Source organism: Nelumbo nucifera, chromosome 1 (assembly GCF_055504915.1).
Source record: "Nelumbo nucifera cultivar China Antique chromosome 1, China Antique-T2T, whole genome shotgun sequence".
Taxonomy (NCBI): domain Eukaryota; kingdom Viridiplantae; phylum Streptophyta; class Magnoliopsida; order Proteales; family Nelumbonaceae; genus Nelumbo; species Nelumbo nucifera.
Window position 1 is genome coordinate 93,812,966 of NC_142649.1, and position 14,401 is coordinate 93,827,366.

Sequence of the window (14,401 nt, forward strand, 5' to 3'; positions counted from 1 at the left end):
CACCTAGGCGGTAGGCAATTAGTTTTTTAAAATAAAAATATATATATATATAAAGCCTAGGGTAGATCCTTAGGTTTCATATTCATGGTTTCAAATGTTGCGAAATGTCGCTAATGTCGGCCGACATATGTCGATGTCAAGGCTCACCGACATGAAAATGGATGGTAATATAAAAATTACATTATTTCGATCGACATTTCCTATATTTCGGAAATGTCGACCAAATCGGTCCAAATAACAAAAAAAAAGACAGCTTTTCCTATTATGTCGACAAGATGTCGACTAATGTAAATTAATAATATAATATATTAGTATATTATATTATTATAATATAGTATATTAATATAAAGTATTCCATTAATAATTTCTATTTATATTTCAAATAAACTATTTATAAAAAAGAATTAACAAAATATAAAAACAAAAGAATAAATTAATTACTTTATAATATAAAACATAAAATATTTTTCAAGTAATAAAATATTAACTAGTTAGTATTTTTTAAAATATTTATTAAAATCAGAAAATGCTTATTAAATTTTATAATAAATCATATTCTACATTTAATATAAAAAATCAGAATAAATTTATTAAATTTTATACTAAATCATAATTTATTATAATTTTAGTATTAAAAATCATAATAAATTCATTAAGTTTTATAAGAAATCAGAATTTATCATAATCTTCATACTACAAAAAGGAGAATCAGTTTATTAAATTTATAGTAAAGCATAATGTATTATAACTTTAATATTTAAAAAAATCAGAATAAATGTATTTCTATTTACTAGTGTGAAATAAATATATTAGAATTTATAATGAATCAGAATTAAAAATAAGAAAAGAAAATATCAGATAACCATGTAAAAACATCAAAATGCATAATAAATCAGTAAATCCTCATTTACTAATTTGTTATTGATCATAGTTTCTTAGCTTTATATAATGGTTGGGAATAAGATAATAGTCTAGAAATATGTATTAATGCTTCTTTTATCATTTTACAAAATATCATTGCATATTTCCACATATTTCATAATATTTCCACAACGTCTCTAATTTTTACAATATTTCCCCTCGACATTTCTGACATTTCCGGCATATGTCCTATATTTTGGTAAGCGACATTTCCATCGACATCGACATTTGAAACCTTGTTCATAGTAATAAGTAGTGATCTTTAACAATAATTACCATAATTCTCATGAAATAAGTATAAACCCCGTATTTATGAGAAGAAAAATATTAAAGGAAAGAAAAGATACAAAACATAAGGAAAGAAAAATAAGAAGTCCTATTGATTGTTTTTGAAGTCCTAAAGGGTTCAAGACTTATGCGTTGATTAAACCCAAATAAATAAGAAAATAATAAAAAATAGTATAAGAATAATAATATTTATACTATAAACCCACAATACGAATAATTTAGTCTAATAGTATCTACTGTACTACTATTAAAAACATAAAAATATTGAATGGTGTCTTGCATATTTTTTTTTTTTTGAAAAAGGTAAAGTATGCTTGTATTAATATAAGGTCCTGTGTACAATGAGAATCTGTACAAAATGAAGGACCTCAAAAAATGGCCATCCTCAAAAAAGTATAATCAAATATACTCTCTCTAAAAACAGTATGTATAGACATCCAACTTCTCAAAATCTCTATTGCCAAGTTAATGACCTTGGCTTCAGTAGTAGATTTTTTCTCAAAAATCCTATTGTTCCTTTCTGACCACACAGCCCACAGCACTGCCGGAGGGATGAAAGTCCAGCATAACTTTCCTTCTTCGACAGCTCCTGAATATGCCACAGCTCTAGAAGAGCTCTGAGGCCAACATGCACCAGCTTAGATTCAGGGATTTGAAGAAGTGTGACCAAACTGCAGAACTAAACTTGCAATGAAGGAAGAGATGCCCGGAAGGTTCTACTTGTATATTGCAAAAACAGCACCTCCAATCTGGGAGATCAAGACCTTCTTTCAGCAGCATTTCTTTGGACAAACACCTTATCACCTAAGGCGTTTGGACAAGGTGACCCTCCAAGAACACCTTCACCTAAGGCGTCACCTTGATAACTATGCTCTGCTGTTGAATCGTTTTAGGTTGTGCAGAACTTGCAATGGTGTTGGTTGGAGTTGTTGTAAAGGAGGTTGACAGGTTGAAGGAAAGATTGAAATGGCTAGAGTCATGTCTAGTGGTTAGGTTTATCAATTCTGATCAGGAAGAACTTGATGTTTTGGGTTGGGAAAAAACAGAGTGGTGTGATGGGGGTCTTATTGATGTTAGAAGATTGAATGCTGGTTTATTCCTTTTCACATCCAGAAACAAAAGATGTTGAAACTGTTCTCAAGAAGGAATCTGATAGCAGCCAAGAAGCCCCAAGTTGAGGCTGGGAAGGTCGTTGCATTTGGGTGGTCTTGGTCAGATTCAATAAGTTAAGAACTCCATCTAATATTTGTTTCCCCTTTACAAAGGCCCTTGTGAATCAGAAAGGATTTTGCCTATAACTTGCTTCACTTTTGAGGCCAAGACTTCAGAGAGGATTCTACAGACAGTCCCAATTAGACAAATGGGCCTATAGTCTTTTATTCATAAGTTCCTTCTTTCTTTAGGACCAAAGTAATGAAAGTACAGTTAAAACATCATTCTAGAGGTTTGGTCACTCCCAGTCGAAGGATGGTTGAAACTGAATTTTGATGGTAGCAGTGTGGAGGTCCCTTAGTAATTGGAGGAGTACTAAGAGATAAGGGTGGTGCTATTGAGCAGGGTGGTTCAGCCAGAGCAGAATTCCTAGCAGCACTCTTTGGGATTGAGAAATCCAAGGAAATGGGAGTTGGTAGGCTGATCATTGAAGGTGACTCGAAGATTGTAGTGGGATGGCTGAAAAAAGGTGAAGTAACTTAGCAGTTGATATATGAGTTCCAGCGCTTTAAATGGCTTTCAAAAGATATGAAGATATGAATGTTCAAATTAGATTGGTCAGAAGATCAGCCAACAGCTTGGCAGATGGTCTTACTAAGCAGGGGTCTCAGAGAACAGACGTTTTGAGCATATTTGTAGTTCAGATGGGGGATTAATTCTGTAATGGGTTTGCTTTTTCTCACAACTTCTTGTTGTATTCTGCTGGTTATTATCCTTAATAAAATTCTGTTTTTGTGTTGCTCATCAAAAAAAAAAAATCTTTCTAGAGCAGCCTTCGAATGAAAATCTCAAATACTCTCATTATGTCTTGTTTGAGAAATTGCCAAGCAATCTCATAAAAAATTCTATAAAGCCCATGAAGACCTGGTGCCTTGTCACCTTCCATGTTCATATTTCCTCTTCAACGAATGGTTTTTCCAGTTCAAGTGCTTCCTCATCATAAATTCTATTTATGTTTAACCCATTCACCCTAGGCTAAATGGGTTACACATAGACAACATCTCTAATGAGGAAGCACTAGAATTGGAAAAGCTTTTCTCTGACAAGGAAGTTTGGGAAGCAATAAAACAAATGGAAGGAGATAAAGCACTAGGACATAATGGCTTCACAATGAAATTTTATAAGAATGGTTGAAACTACCTCCAAAAAGATCTACTGAAAGTTTTTGAAGAATTTCACTCAAAAGCTACTCTTTAAAGGTGTTTAAACTCCACATTTATCACTTTTTTTTATGATTCTCCACATTTATCACTTTGGGCCCAAAGTGTTCATAAAATCCTCTCTAAAGCCTCGACATTAAAAATGAAGAAAGTAATGGGCAAAATCATTTCCTCTTGTCATGGTGATTTTGTGGACAGAAGGCAAATTTTGAATGGCACTCTTATTGCCAATGAGCTTATTTGACTCACAGCAAAGAGAAGGAAGAAATGGAAACTTATTTAAGGCAAATTTAGGAAAAGATTATGATCATGTTAGTTGGAGCTTCTTATACTACATTTGGGAAGGAATGAAATTGCCATCCAAACAAAGAAACCAGTTCAAGATATGTATTTCTACACCAGCCTTATCTATCCTATTCAATAATGCTTCATATGGAAGATTTAAAAGCTTAGGAGGATTGAGACAAGGAAACTCAATTTCACCTTCTCTTTTTATCTATGTGATGGAAACATTATGTAGAATCAAGGTTCTAAATATCGATACGCCGGTAGGGGCGTATCGGGTAGTATCAGTACTTTTTTTACTTTTTTTACTTTTTTTAACTGTTTTTTTTTTTCAAATCCAGTTCAGGGGGGGCGGTTTAAGGTTCCTCCACTTCCTGAACCAGTCAAAACCCCGATACACCCTCTGTAGGGGCGTATCGGGGTGCTCCCGATACGATACGTATCAGCCGATACAGGCCGATACATGTCGATTTTTTGAACCTTGACATATATAGCAGTTGAAGGTGGTTTCATTTAGGACTTTAAGTTGGGTAAGAACCCAGAGAAAATATCCATCACCCCAGTTTGTAGATGATACCCTAGTCCTCTGTGATGCATCTCTACACCAAATTATCTACTTGGGGCATATCTTAATATGGATTGAGAGTCTGAGACAGCATTAAATTTGGAAATAAACCTATCCAAGACCGAGCTTACTTGGAAAGTTACCAACCTCATAGTTGGTACTACCTCTTGGTGCAAAATGCAATTCCAGGAAGATATGGGATGTTGTTGAAAGATTTGACAAGAATCTAGCCATGTGTAAATCAAAATATCTCTCAAAAGGGGACAAACTCACACTTTTAACAAGTGTACTTTCATCCTTCCCAATATATCATTTGTCCCTATTTCAAACTTCCTCATCAGTGGCAAAGCAAATGGATAAAAGAAATGAGATTTTTTATGGGTTGGCTGGAATGATAGCTCCAAATTCTACTTTGTGAATTGGAACAAGGTTTGCATGGCAACAAAATTTGGTAGGCTGGGACTTGGAAAAATAAGGAAAACAAACAAAGCACTTCGTGGTAAGTGGTTATGGCTTTAGCAACAATTGATGGGATACAAGACCTTCTCTTTCTCCATTGGGGTGTAGGATTGGGGTGGCATTCAGAAAATACTCTCTGCTTTCCTAAAGGGAATCAAATGTAAGATTGGAGATGGTAGAAGGGTGAAACTCTGGACTGTTAAAGTGACGCAGAGAATCTACGCATGAAGAGCAAGTTCCTACCTTATATGAAATAGCCCAACACAGAAATGTTGAAATGGAGGATTGATTTGAGCTGATGACTAATGAAGTGATATGAGGACCATCATTCAAAAGAAATATGAGCAATTGGGATTCGAGAAATAAACTCAATGGTTTAATTAACAAGACAGTTGAAAACTTGCAATTCATCAAGTCAAACCCAATGGAAGAGGATGAAAGGGTGTGGAAATCAAAAAGGGCAAATTACAATCTAATCACTTTCCTGGGGCTAACTAAAATATGGAACTCTGGCTTCCCATCAAAAGGTGGCTTTCTTGGTTTGGATGACTTCAGTTGGTAGATGCTTAACAAAAGACCTGCTACTCTGATAGTAAGAAGAGGAATGATTCTGGACAATAATGCCCGTTCCTTGTGCAATGAATACACAGAATCTTCGAATCACCTTCATATTCACCACAAATTCTCTCATCAACTATGGACATTGGTCTTACAATGCTTTGGGGAACAATGTTGTCTTCTGGGAACAGTTCTGGAGTTAATTAGAGGATGTAATAAAAGATGATCCTATGCATTTTTTTCTTTGATTGCTTAGGCAATAGCAGCTAAAGGAAGAAGGGTTCTTAACAATAAAAGAAGGTCCATTTCCTTTTGTTTTTTGATTGTTTCGGTAATAGCAGTGAACGAACCAGGGTTCTTAATTTCTTGGGACATTTAGGCAATAGCAGATGATCCTCTTTCTTTCTTCTTTGGTTGTTTATGCAATAGCAGTGAAAGAAAGAGGTGCTCTTAATTTCTTTGGTTGTTTAGGCAATAACAAATGATTCTCTTCCTTTTTTTCTTTGATTGTTTAGGCAATATCAGTGAACAAAAGAGGGTTTTTTTTCTTCTAACTTCTCCCTCTTTTTTCCTCTTATCAATCATTCTTCTAACTTCTGTTTTGGCACTTTTTACATTTTCTTCATTTTATCTATTTTTTAGAATTTAAACATTAATATATTTATGACATCACAGACTGATCCACTTGACCCAGTGGTTGAACCACTGATCTGGGACCTGGAAGAAAAAGTGGTACTGTTTCCTGGTTGGTTTTTAAAACATTGGCTAAAACAAAGAACCCACAGTCTAATGGCCAGTCCTGATAGTTCTCTCCACAAAGTATAAATAGGACAGCATACTGGAGAAGAATCTAAAGTGATATGATAGATCCCCCTCCTCTGTATGTGTGTATGTATTGTGAGTATATCTTAGTGTATGTATACCTACTAATAACATCAGTTTGTATATCTATGCATATAAGAATGTACTTATGTTAATAACATTTGTTTGAGTACTGTCTTCCTATTTCCTGACTACAAAAATGTAGGTTCAAGGCACATTAAATTATGAAAGATATTTTATATTTTATTAAGGACAGAATACATATTGCAAATATGGATCAATTAAATTTTCAATATACTTGGATCCAATCCAAATCTGATCCATATATTGCCATAATAGAGACAAAAAATAGAAATATCTTTATTTTTCTAAGGGAAATGTTTTCTGATATATGTATGGAAAACTTTAGCATCATTTACTACACAACATTTAATAGACAACACCTAGTAATCACCTACGCAAAGAGTTGCCTAAGTTTTGCAATTGCTGGACTAGACCAGCATCGTGTCTCCTGTTAGTTAGCTCATGCAAGAGAGAAAGAAAGAGAGAGAGAGAGAGAGAGAGAGAGAGAGGGGCCACGTATATGAAGAGACATAAAAGTAACAGCAAATGCATCACTAAATAGAACCCAACATACCTCATCATCATTATCAAAATCCAATTCCAGCAAGCCATCATCATTAAGCCATAGGTTGAATATTATAATTTTTGTTCCATGAGGTCCAATATCATCAAACTGAAATGAGGAAAAATATATTAGTTCAAGTGCAGTGAAATTACATTCTACAACCTTATGCAAAACCTATCCTATTAATAATTCTGGAGAAAATGAAGCAAGTCAGTAGAACAAACAAGCACAAATTTACCATTCATTTCATTGTTAAACTCAATCAATGAAAATAAAGCATGGTATACCAAAAGAAAAGGTACGTAACAGGTCCAAAAAGTAAAATATATAACAAAATAAAAGTAGGGCCTTGAACAGATTGCAATATAAGTGATGAGAACCAATTAACAGAGTGCACTAAAGAAAACTCTTTAAAGTACAAGGAGAATATATAAGAATAAGTTGACAAGGGAACACCCCAAGAGCTGCTTGGTGGACAAAACAAAGCCTACACATTTTGGGCAATTCTAAAAAAAAAAGATTGTATATTAAAGAAGATAAAACAGTGAGGGCAATACAGCTGGGGAAGAAGAGCAGTTATCATCATGAAAGAAAGCACGCATATGGTAGAATGTAGAATTCTATCAAGAGTTCAAGACCAAGTAATAGAACACAATCACCACTTAGGAAAGAAAAACATTTACTCAAAAGAACCTGCAGCATAAGCTCCTCCTTTGACCCAAAGGGAGACCATCCCAAGATAATTTTCAAGTTTGCAGCCCAATCATCTTGTGAGCTGAAAATTATTGGTTCTGCACAATGCTCAGAAAGTTCAAAATCAACCTGCATTGAAGATCAAGTTTGGAGTTTGAGAAAGAAAAAAATAATACAATCCAGAACAGATTATTTGGAAATCATTTCCCATTAAAAAGAAAAAAGAATAAGACAAAAAAGAGGAAGAAACAAAAGAAAAAAAAAATCACCATTGGAACAATCACATCATCCTGTCCAGTTCTCCTCAAAAAGGTGTATGAGAGAAGACCAACACTTTGTGTTGCATGGCTAGAAGTAAAACATGCATGTAAAATTGTAAACAAAGTTAGACAACAACGAGAATTAGGAGTAAACAACCAGCAAAGTAAAACATGCATGTAAAATTGTAAACAAAGTTAGACAACAACGAGAATTAGGAGTAAACAACCAGCATCTAAATATTAACTGTATGAAAGAGTAAACCAAATCAGTGGTTATAAAGAGAATCAATTTAGAAAACATGTAGCTTTTAGTATTAATTGTGAGGTTGACCACAAGAAAACATACAAAGGGCTTCTACCTATTTCAAAAAATATAAATAAGATGTGGGTATTATACAATATTTTAAAGGTATAAACTAAAAAAAAGATACATTAACATGTTAGTAGTAAGGTAAATACAAACCCATGGGTATCCCAAAAAAGAGCAGCCAAAATCTAACAAGGGCCTTCCTTACACAATAGATAATACAAACATGGGGAGATAAGAAGACCCTCTCTCTCTTTTTTTTTTTTTCTTTTCTGGGAGGGTGTCAAAAGTATTCAGCCTTCCCCAAGCCACCTCCCAACCGAAGAAGGAAAACCTCAGGCAGATTTAAGAGAGCCAGATCCTTTTAGCTGGAAAAGTAGGAGTTGTGGAGCTGGAGGTGACAACAAGCTGGTGGAAAAAAGACTTAGTAATAAGGGTGCCATTGGGGTTAGGGACCAGATTAGCGTATCCAGGATAGAGTTAGAAATGAAGACCTCTGAGAGCTGGGAAATGAGGGATTAAAGTTCTTCAATCTCAGAGTATTTCAAGGTTCTTCTAAAGTGGAAGTTATAGAACAGACTACAATTATCTTGAAGCACAGTAGAAGATACTAGGGTGTGTTTATTTTGGACTAGCCTATAGAGGGATGGGAAGACCTCCACGAGTGGTCTATCTCCTCACCAAAGATCAGGCTGGAGCCTGATATTGTCACCGGTACCTAGCCTGAACTTGAAGCAGGGAGAAAAGGAATCTAGGGTTTACAGGGATTGGCTGCAGAAACCTCAAGTAGAAGCTGTCGTTGCCTCCTCCAAGACTTCTCCAACCATACTTCCTGGAGATAACTGAAGCCCATAGGGAGTTCTGATCCTTCTTGAATCTCCAAAGCCATTTCCCAAGGAGAGCAAGATTCATTTCCTCTAAATGTCCCAGCCTGAAACCTCCTTTTTCCTTAAGAGTGCAAAGTATATCCCAATTCACCAAGTGGTCTCCCCTTTCACCTCCTCCATCCCACAAGAAGTTCCATTGCAATTTTTCTAAGACTTTCCTCACCTTGGCCAGGATTCTGAAGAGAAAGATAGTAGGTAAGGAGGTTAGAAAGGGTGGACCTAATCAAGGTAAGTCTACCAAATTTTGAGATGTAATTTCTTTTTCAACTTGCAAGTGTTTCTCACAAGTCTCCACAATGGGGATCCCAAAATCCCATGGCCTTGGGATTGCATCCTAGAGGAAGGCCCAAATAGGTTATAGGCCAAGTTTCAATCCTACAACCCAAAGCTTCCTGCAGCTCACACAACACTTCAGGGGAGGTGTTTATGCCAATTATATTGCTCTTATCAAGGTTAGTCCTCAGCCCTGTCATTGCTCCAAAGCACGTCAGTGTCCTACTGAGGTTTTGGACATAATATACATTACCTTAAAGAAGGAAAATGGTGCTGTCTGCATACTGGAAGTGTGAGATACAGATATTATCTCGGCCAACCCTAAAACTCCTGATAAGCTCCAACTCTTAAGCTTTTTGCATGATAAACAGAACTAACTACTTTCACCAATCAGCTCTTCTTCCCCTTAAAGATTTCCTTGTTCAAAAGAGATTTCTTCCAAATACTGGAACAATTTTCTCACAAATTCCTACCCTGCAAAAACGATAACCTTAAAATCTTGCTAAATTGGACTTCAGTTTCCACAATTTTTTCCAAGTCTAAATTTCCTTTTCTTTTCCTCATTCAATCAATAATCGCTTCCTCATCATTCTCTACCCTTTTTGCAGTCTTTTCCTCTAAATCGTCCTTATTCCCCTCCACCTTCTTTTCCCCTAGTAAAGCTTCTTTTTGAAAACCTGAAGTTGGTTCTGAATCCCTTTTGTCCATATTTTCTTCCATAGAATTTGAATCACTGAAGTTGGTTTCAAATCTCTTTCTAGAAACCACTTCTTCAGTATGAGCATCAGAAAGAGATTCATCATTACAACAATCTGGAATCTGGACCAAAGGAATCTCTCTGGCTTCTGCACTAATCAAGCAGGTTTTTTATCTTTTGTTCTTTTCCTTCTGTAGACCCTCTTGAACTTACTACTTGGACCTGCACTAGTAAGACCATCTTTCAACCTAGAAAAAACCTTTGTGATGTGAATCAGCTGTCCTTTTTTGTTTTTGATAAATGAGACTAATTTTATTAATTCAAATAACGGAAATACAACCAGCCTAGGAAGAGGCACGAGATGTTACCTCCCCCGAGGACTGAATCATATACACTAAACATGCCCAAGCCTGAAACACATATTACAAAGTAGCCCAAAACAGATCTCCCCTTGACACCCCTTGCTTGGCCAGAGAATCAGCCATTGCATTTTCTGATCTACTGACCCACTGAAACCTGACAGTCATATTTCTTGTCATCCATTTAACTTTCTTTAACAGATCCCTGTAGCCCCAACAAGCTGTATCTGGGCTATTCAGCCAGCTCACTACTACCTTGGAATCCCCTTCTCCTAACAAATTGTTCACTCCAATTTGACTAGCCATCTGTATACCTTGTACCGCTGCTAGTAACTCTGCCCTTACAGAATCACCTTCAGCCACTGGTCCTGAAAAAAGGGACAACAACATATTGCTGTCTTTGTCTCTCAGAATTCCACCATTTCTGGATGGCCCTGGGTTACCTTGGCAGCTGCCATCAAAATTCAATTTTACCACTCCATCCGGTGGGTGTTTCCATTCAACTTGTGATTTGTTCTTGGTGGAGACTGTAGAAGCCACTGCTTCCCAGATTCTCCTTAAGTCATCAAAGGAGAAATCTGCCAACAATTGTGAAGATTTCAACCATGAGATTGTCCTTGTCAATATGCATTCCTTGATTTCAGCAAGACTTCTTTCCTTTTCTTGAAATATTCTAGCATTTCTCTCCTCTCATAAAATCCACAAGGTAGCGGCTCTGATACATTTCCACATTAGCTTCCCTCTTTTTGTCAATCTCCCAAGAGTAGCTGGAGTGAACAGCAGCTTTACTTCAGAGGGAAAGTAACACCTGCACCCAAATAAGGAAACAACCCAGTTCCAAATATTGGCAGCAAAGGAGCACAATATCAGCAAATGATTACAGTCCTCACCCTTCACTTTACACATAGGCTTCCCAACAGAACACTGCTATTTTGGGGGGTATTGGCCTTGACCAAACCTCTTTAACAGGGAAGACCTAAAAGGAAGGGTTAGAGCAAAGGGCTTTAAAGAAAGATGCACAAGTGAAAGAGCCAACCGGGGTTAGGAACCAAACTCTTTTATCCAGGTTAGTGGGGTCCAGACACACCAAATCTAGAAGCAACAAAAGCTCTGAAACACAATGAAACTCTTCACCCCTTAACCCTCTTCGAAACCCAAAATCCCAGTTTAAAGCCAAAGGGCAAACCAGGGGGGAAAGGAACCATGAAATGGGTTTCTTTTTAAAGAAGGAGATGGAATAGAGAGAAGGGAAACAGTTTTTTAGGGGTTGAGTGCTCACCCAAGTATCTTCCCAAAAAAGAATGGAGTTTCCAGAACAAGCATCGTACCAAACAAAATTGAGGAATTTAGGGAGAATGCCAGAGATAGCCTTCCAAGCTGTTGTGAGCAAAGCCCTTCGTGATACCCCTGCATCCCAACCTAATTCAAAACAGCCATGGATACTTTTCACTACTTCATGCCACAACCTCTCCCTCTCCAGGGGCCACCTCCAAAGCCATTTACCAAAAAGAGCCTCATTCTTACTCACCACATTCCCTAAGCCTAGGCCTCCTTTTTTGCTCCGACTCACCACCTCCCATCTAATCAAGTGATCTTTTTCTCTTCTCCAGGTTCCCATAAGAAGTCCCTCATCAGTTTTTCCAACCTTTTTGCCTCCCTTTTAGAAATTCTAAAGATTGACAAGAAGTATAAAGGCAAGTTTGCTAAAGTTGCTTTAATCAAAGTAACTCTACCACCCATGGAAATATAGCTTCTCTTCCAAGCTGCCAATCTTTTTTCGAATTTTTCCACCACCGGGTTCCAGAACCTACTTTCCTTTGGATTTGCACCTAATGGAAGTCCTAGGTAGGATAGAGGCCACTGAGAGCAAGTGCATTCTAATAAGGCTGCTATAGACTCCATCTCCTCTTTGTTCAAATGAACTCCCACAACAAAGCTCTTCTCAAAATTTACCTTCAAATTTGAGGCCCTCTCAAAGTGAATCATTAAATCCTTCAGATTCCTTACCTCCATTAAATCAGCTGTCCATTATTACTTTATTAGTTCCCTTTTAACTTTCTTGGATTCACTGGGGCCTTAGATTTGCATAAAACCTGCCTCACCAAACCTTCCTTTTCTGTTTCTTGCTTATTTCTACCCAGTTTCTGGATTTGCTTGTTTATATACAGAGGGGAGGGGGGAATTCTTCTAGAGCTTTTTTAGTTTGAATGATATACTATTGATGGTGTTAGGTCCAAGGGATTTCACATTTTTCCTCTTTTATTTGATTTTCTTTCCCTTTGTATCCTCGATATGTTTTTCTTTATTAGCATAAATTATACACTATTACCAATAAGAAAATAAAAGGAAAACATTTTTAAAAAGAAACAACATCTGATTTCCCACACAATTCAATTTTAAGAATCTCATTGAAATAGAAAAGATAATCTATTTGTCAACCAAAAAAATATGTAAACTGTATCCAACTTAACAATAGACAGAAACCACCTTCCATTAGTTGCTCGACTAAACACAATAACATCAGCACCTAGACGCATGGTACTTGTCTTGAATCCATTGCCATCTAGGAAAAAAAATGAAGATGCCTGATCAGATTTCCAAAAAAAGGAAAGAAAGAAAGAAGGAAACTAAACCAAATAGAAGAGATAAAGCAGGAATGACTACACAAAGCACTCAAAATTCCCTATGGAAATACAAACTAAAAATAAAAGGTATGTACACACATAATAGTCGCTTAATTCAAAACAGACCCCAACTTTAACATAAGTCCTGTCTAATTCCATGTGGCTGTCACAACAGACTTCTCTATGAAAATCTAGGGAAAGGTAAATGCATACTTCTCTATGGTATATATGGATATTCATGTGGCTGTCACTACAGACTAGCATTTCAACATCACAAATTCACATAAGTCATTTCTAATTCCATGGGCCCAAAAAGCTGCAGCAGTAAAGTTAACAAGTCATTGAGTCAAGTGCCAAGGCTCACAAACTTCACTCACTTCAGAAAGCATAATACCTGTCTAACTCAAGGGAGCCTAGCCTACATAATTTGGATTTGATTCTCCCAATCAAATCTCTGATTGGATTCACAATATATACTGAATAATGGGTCATTCCTCAAGATTTACCTTTTTTATATAAGTAATATAACTTTATTGATTAAAAAACACAAGTAAAAGGTTACATAGAGCAAGCTCCCCATAAAGAGGCGTGAGTTGCCGCCTCTAAACTACAACACAGTTTACAATTGATCCCAAAAGAAAGGGTTTCTATATGCCCCTTGTTTGGCTAGAAAATCTGCCATCTAATTTGCCGATCTTCTTTCCCATTGAACTCTGACTGTTATATTAGTAGTTAAGCATTTGAACCTTCTTATAGCCCCACTATAGGACCAAGCTATAGTTTCCAGCTCTTTCAGCCATTCGATAACCAGTTTAGAGTCGCCCTCAATTAACAAGTTTCCAACACCCAGATCCTTTGCAATCTCTGACCCTTTAACTACAGCTTGAACTTATGCATTAACTGAGTCTCCCTCACCTATAGGACCAGAAAATAGGGCTACAACCTGGCCCTCAGCATTTCTGAAGACTCCCCCAACGCCAGATGGCCCTGGGTAACCAATACTACTGCCATCAATGTTTAACTTAATAACACCTACTTCAGGAGGTCTCCACTCCACCAAAGGTTTGTTTCTTGCAGCAGAATTGTTGGCAACTTGCTCCCAATTTCTCCAGATGTCATCAAAGGAGAAGGGTGAAAAGAGGTCCAAGGACTTTACCCAATTTATAGTCCTATTTAGAGTGCTTTCCCAAATACTAGACTCATCCTTTTCCTTGTCATTGAAGATTCTAGCATTCCTTTCCTCCCAAACAGTCCACATTAGGGCAGCTCTAGCGCACCTCCACAAGACTCTACCCCTTCTCTTCCGCCAGAAGAAGGTTGAAGGGACAAAAAGACTACTGATCTGCACCAGTTCAGTCCACCTGCAACCAAAAAGACCAAAGAGCTTCTCCCAAAGACCAGCC

The 14,401-nt window shown here is 36.7% G+C and overlaps 1 protein-coding gene across 4 annotated transcripts in view; it reads right to left on the reverse strand.

The window, feature by feature from the left end:
• LOC104605514 (protein MICRORCHIDIA 2-like) overlaps nucleotides 1-14,401 on the reverse strand; it is an 81,328-nt gene that overhangs the window by 29,374 nt on the left and 37,553 nt on the right. For all 4 annotated transcript variants that reach the window (XM_010270313.2, XM_010270314.3, XM_010270315.3 and 1 more), the window contains exons 7-10: nucleotides 12,862-12,937; nucleotides 7,861-7,939; nucleotides 7,592-7,720; nucleotides 6,908-7,006 (exon numbers count right to left, since the gene is read on the reverse strand). In XM_010270313.2, coding sequence (XP_010268615.1) covers nucleotides 6,908-7,006; nucleotides 7,592-7,720; nucleotides 7,861-7,939; nucleotides 12,862-12,937 — 383 coding nt within the window. The remainder of the gene's footprint in view (nucleotides 1-6,907; nucleotides 7,007-7,591; nucleotides 7,721-7,860; nucleotides 7,940-12,861; nucleotides 12,938-14,401) is intronic.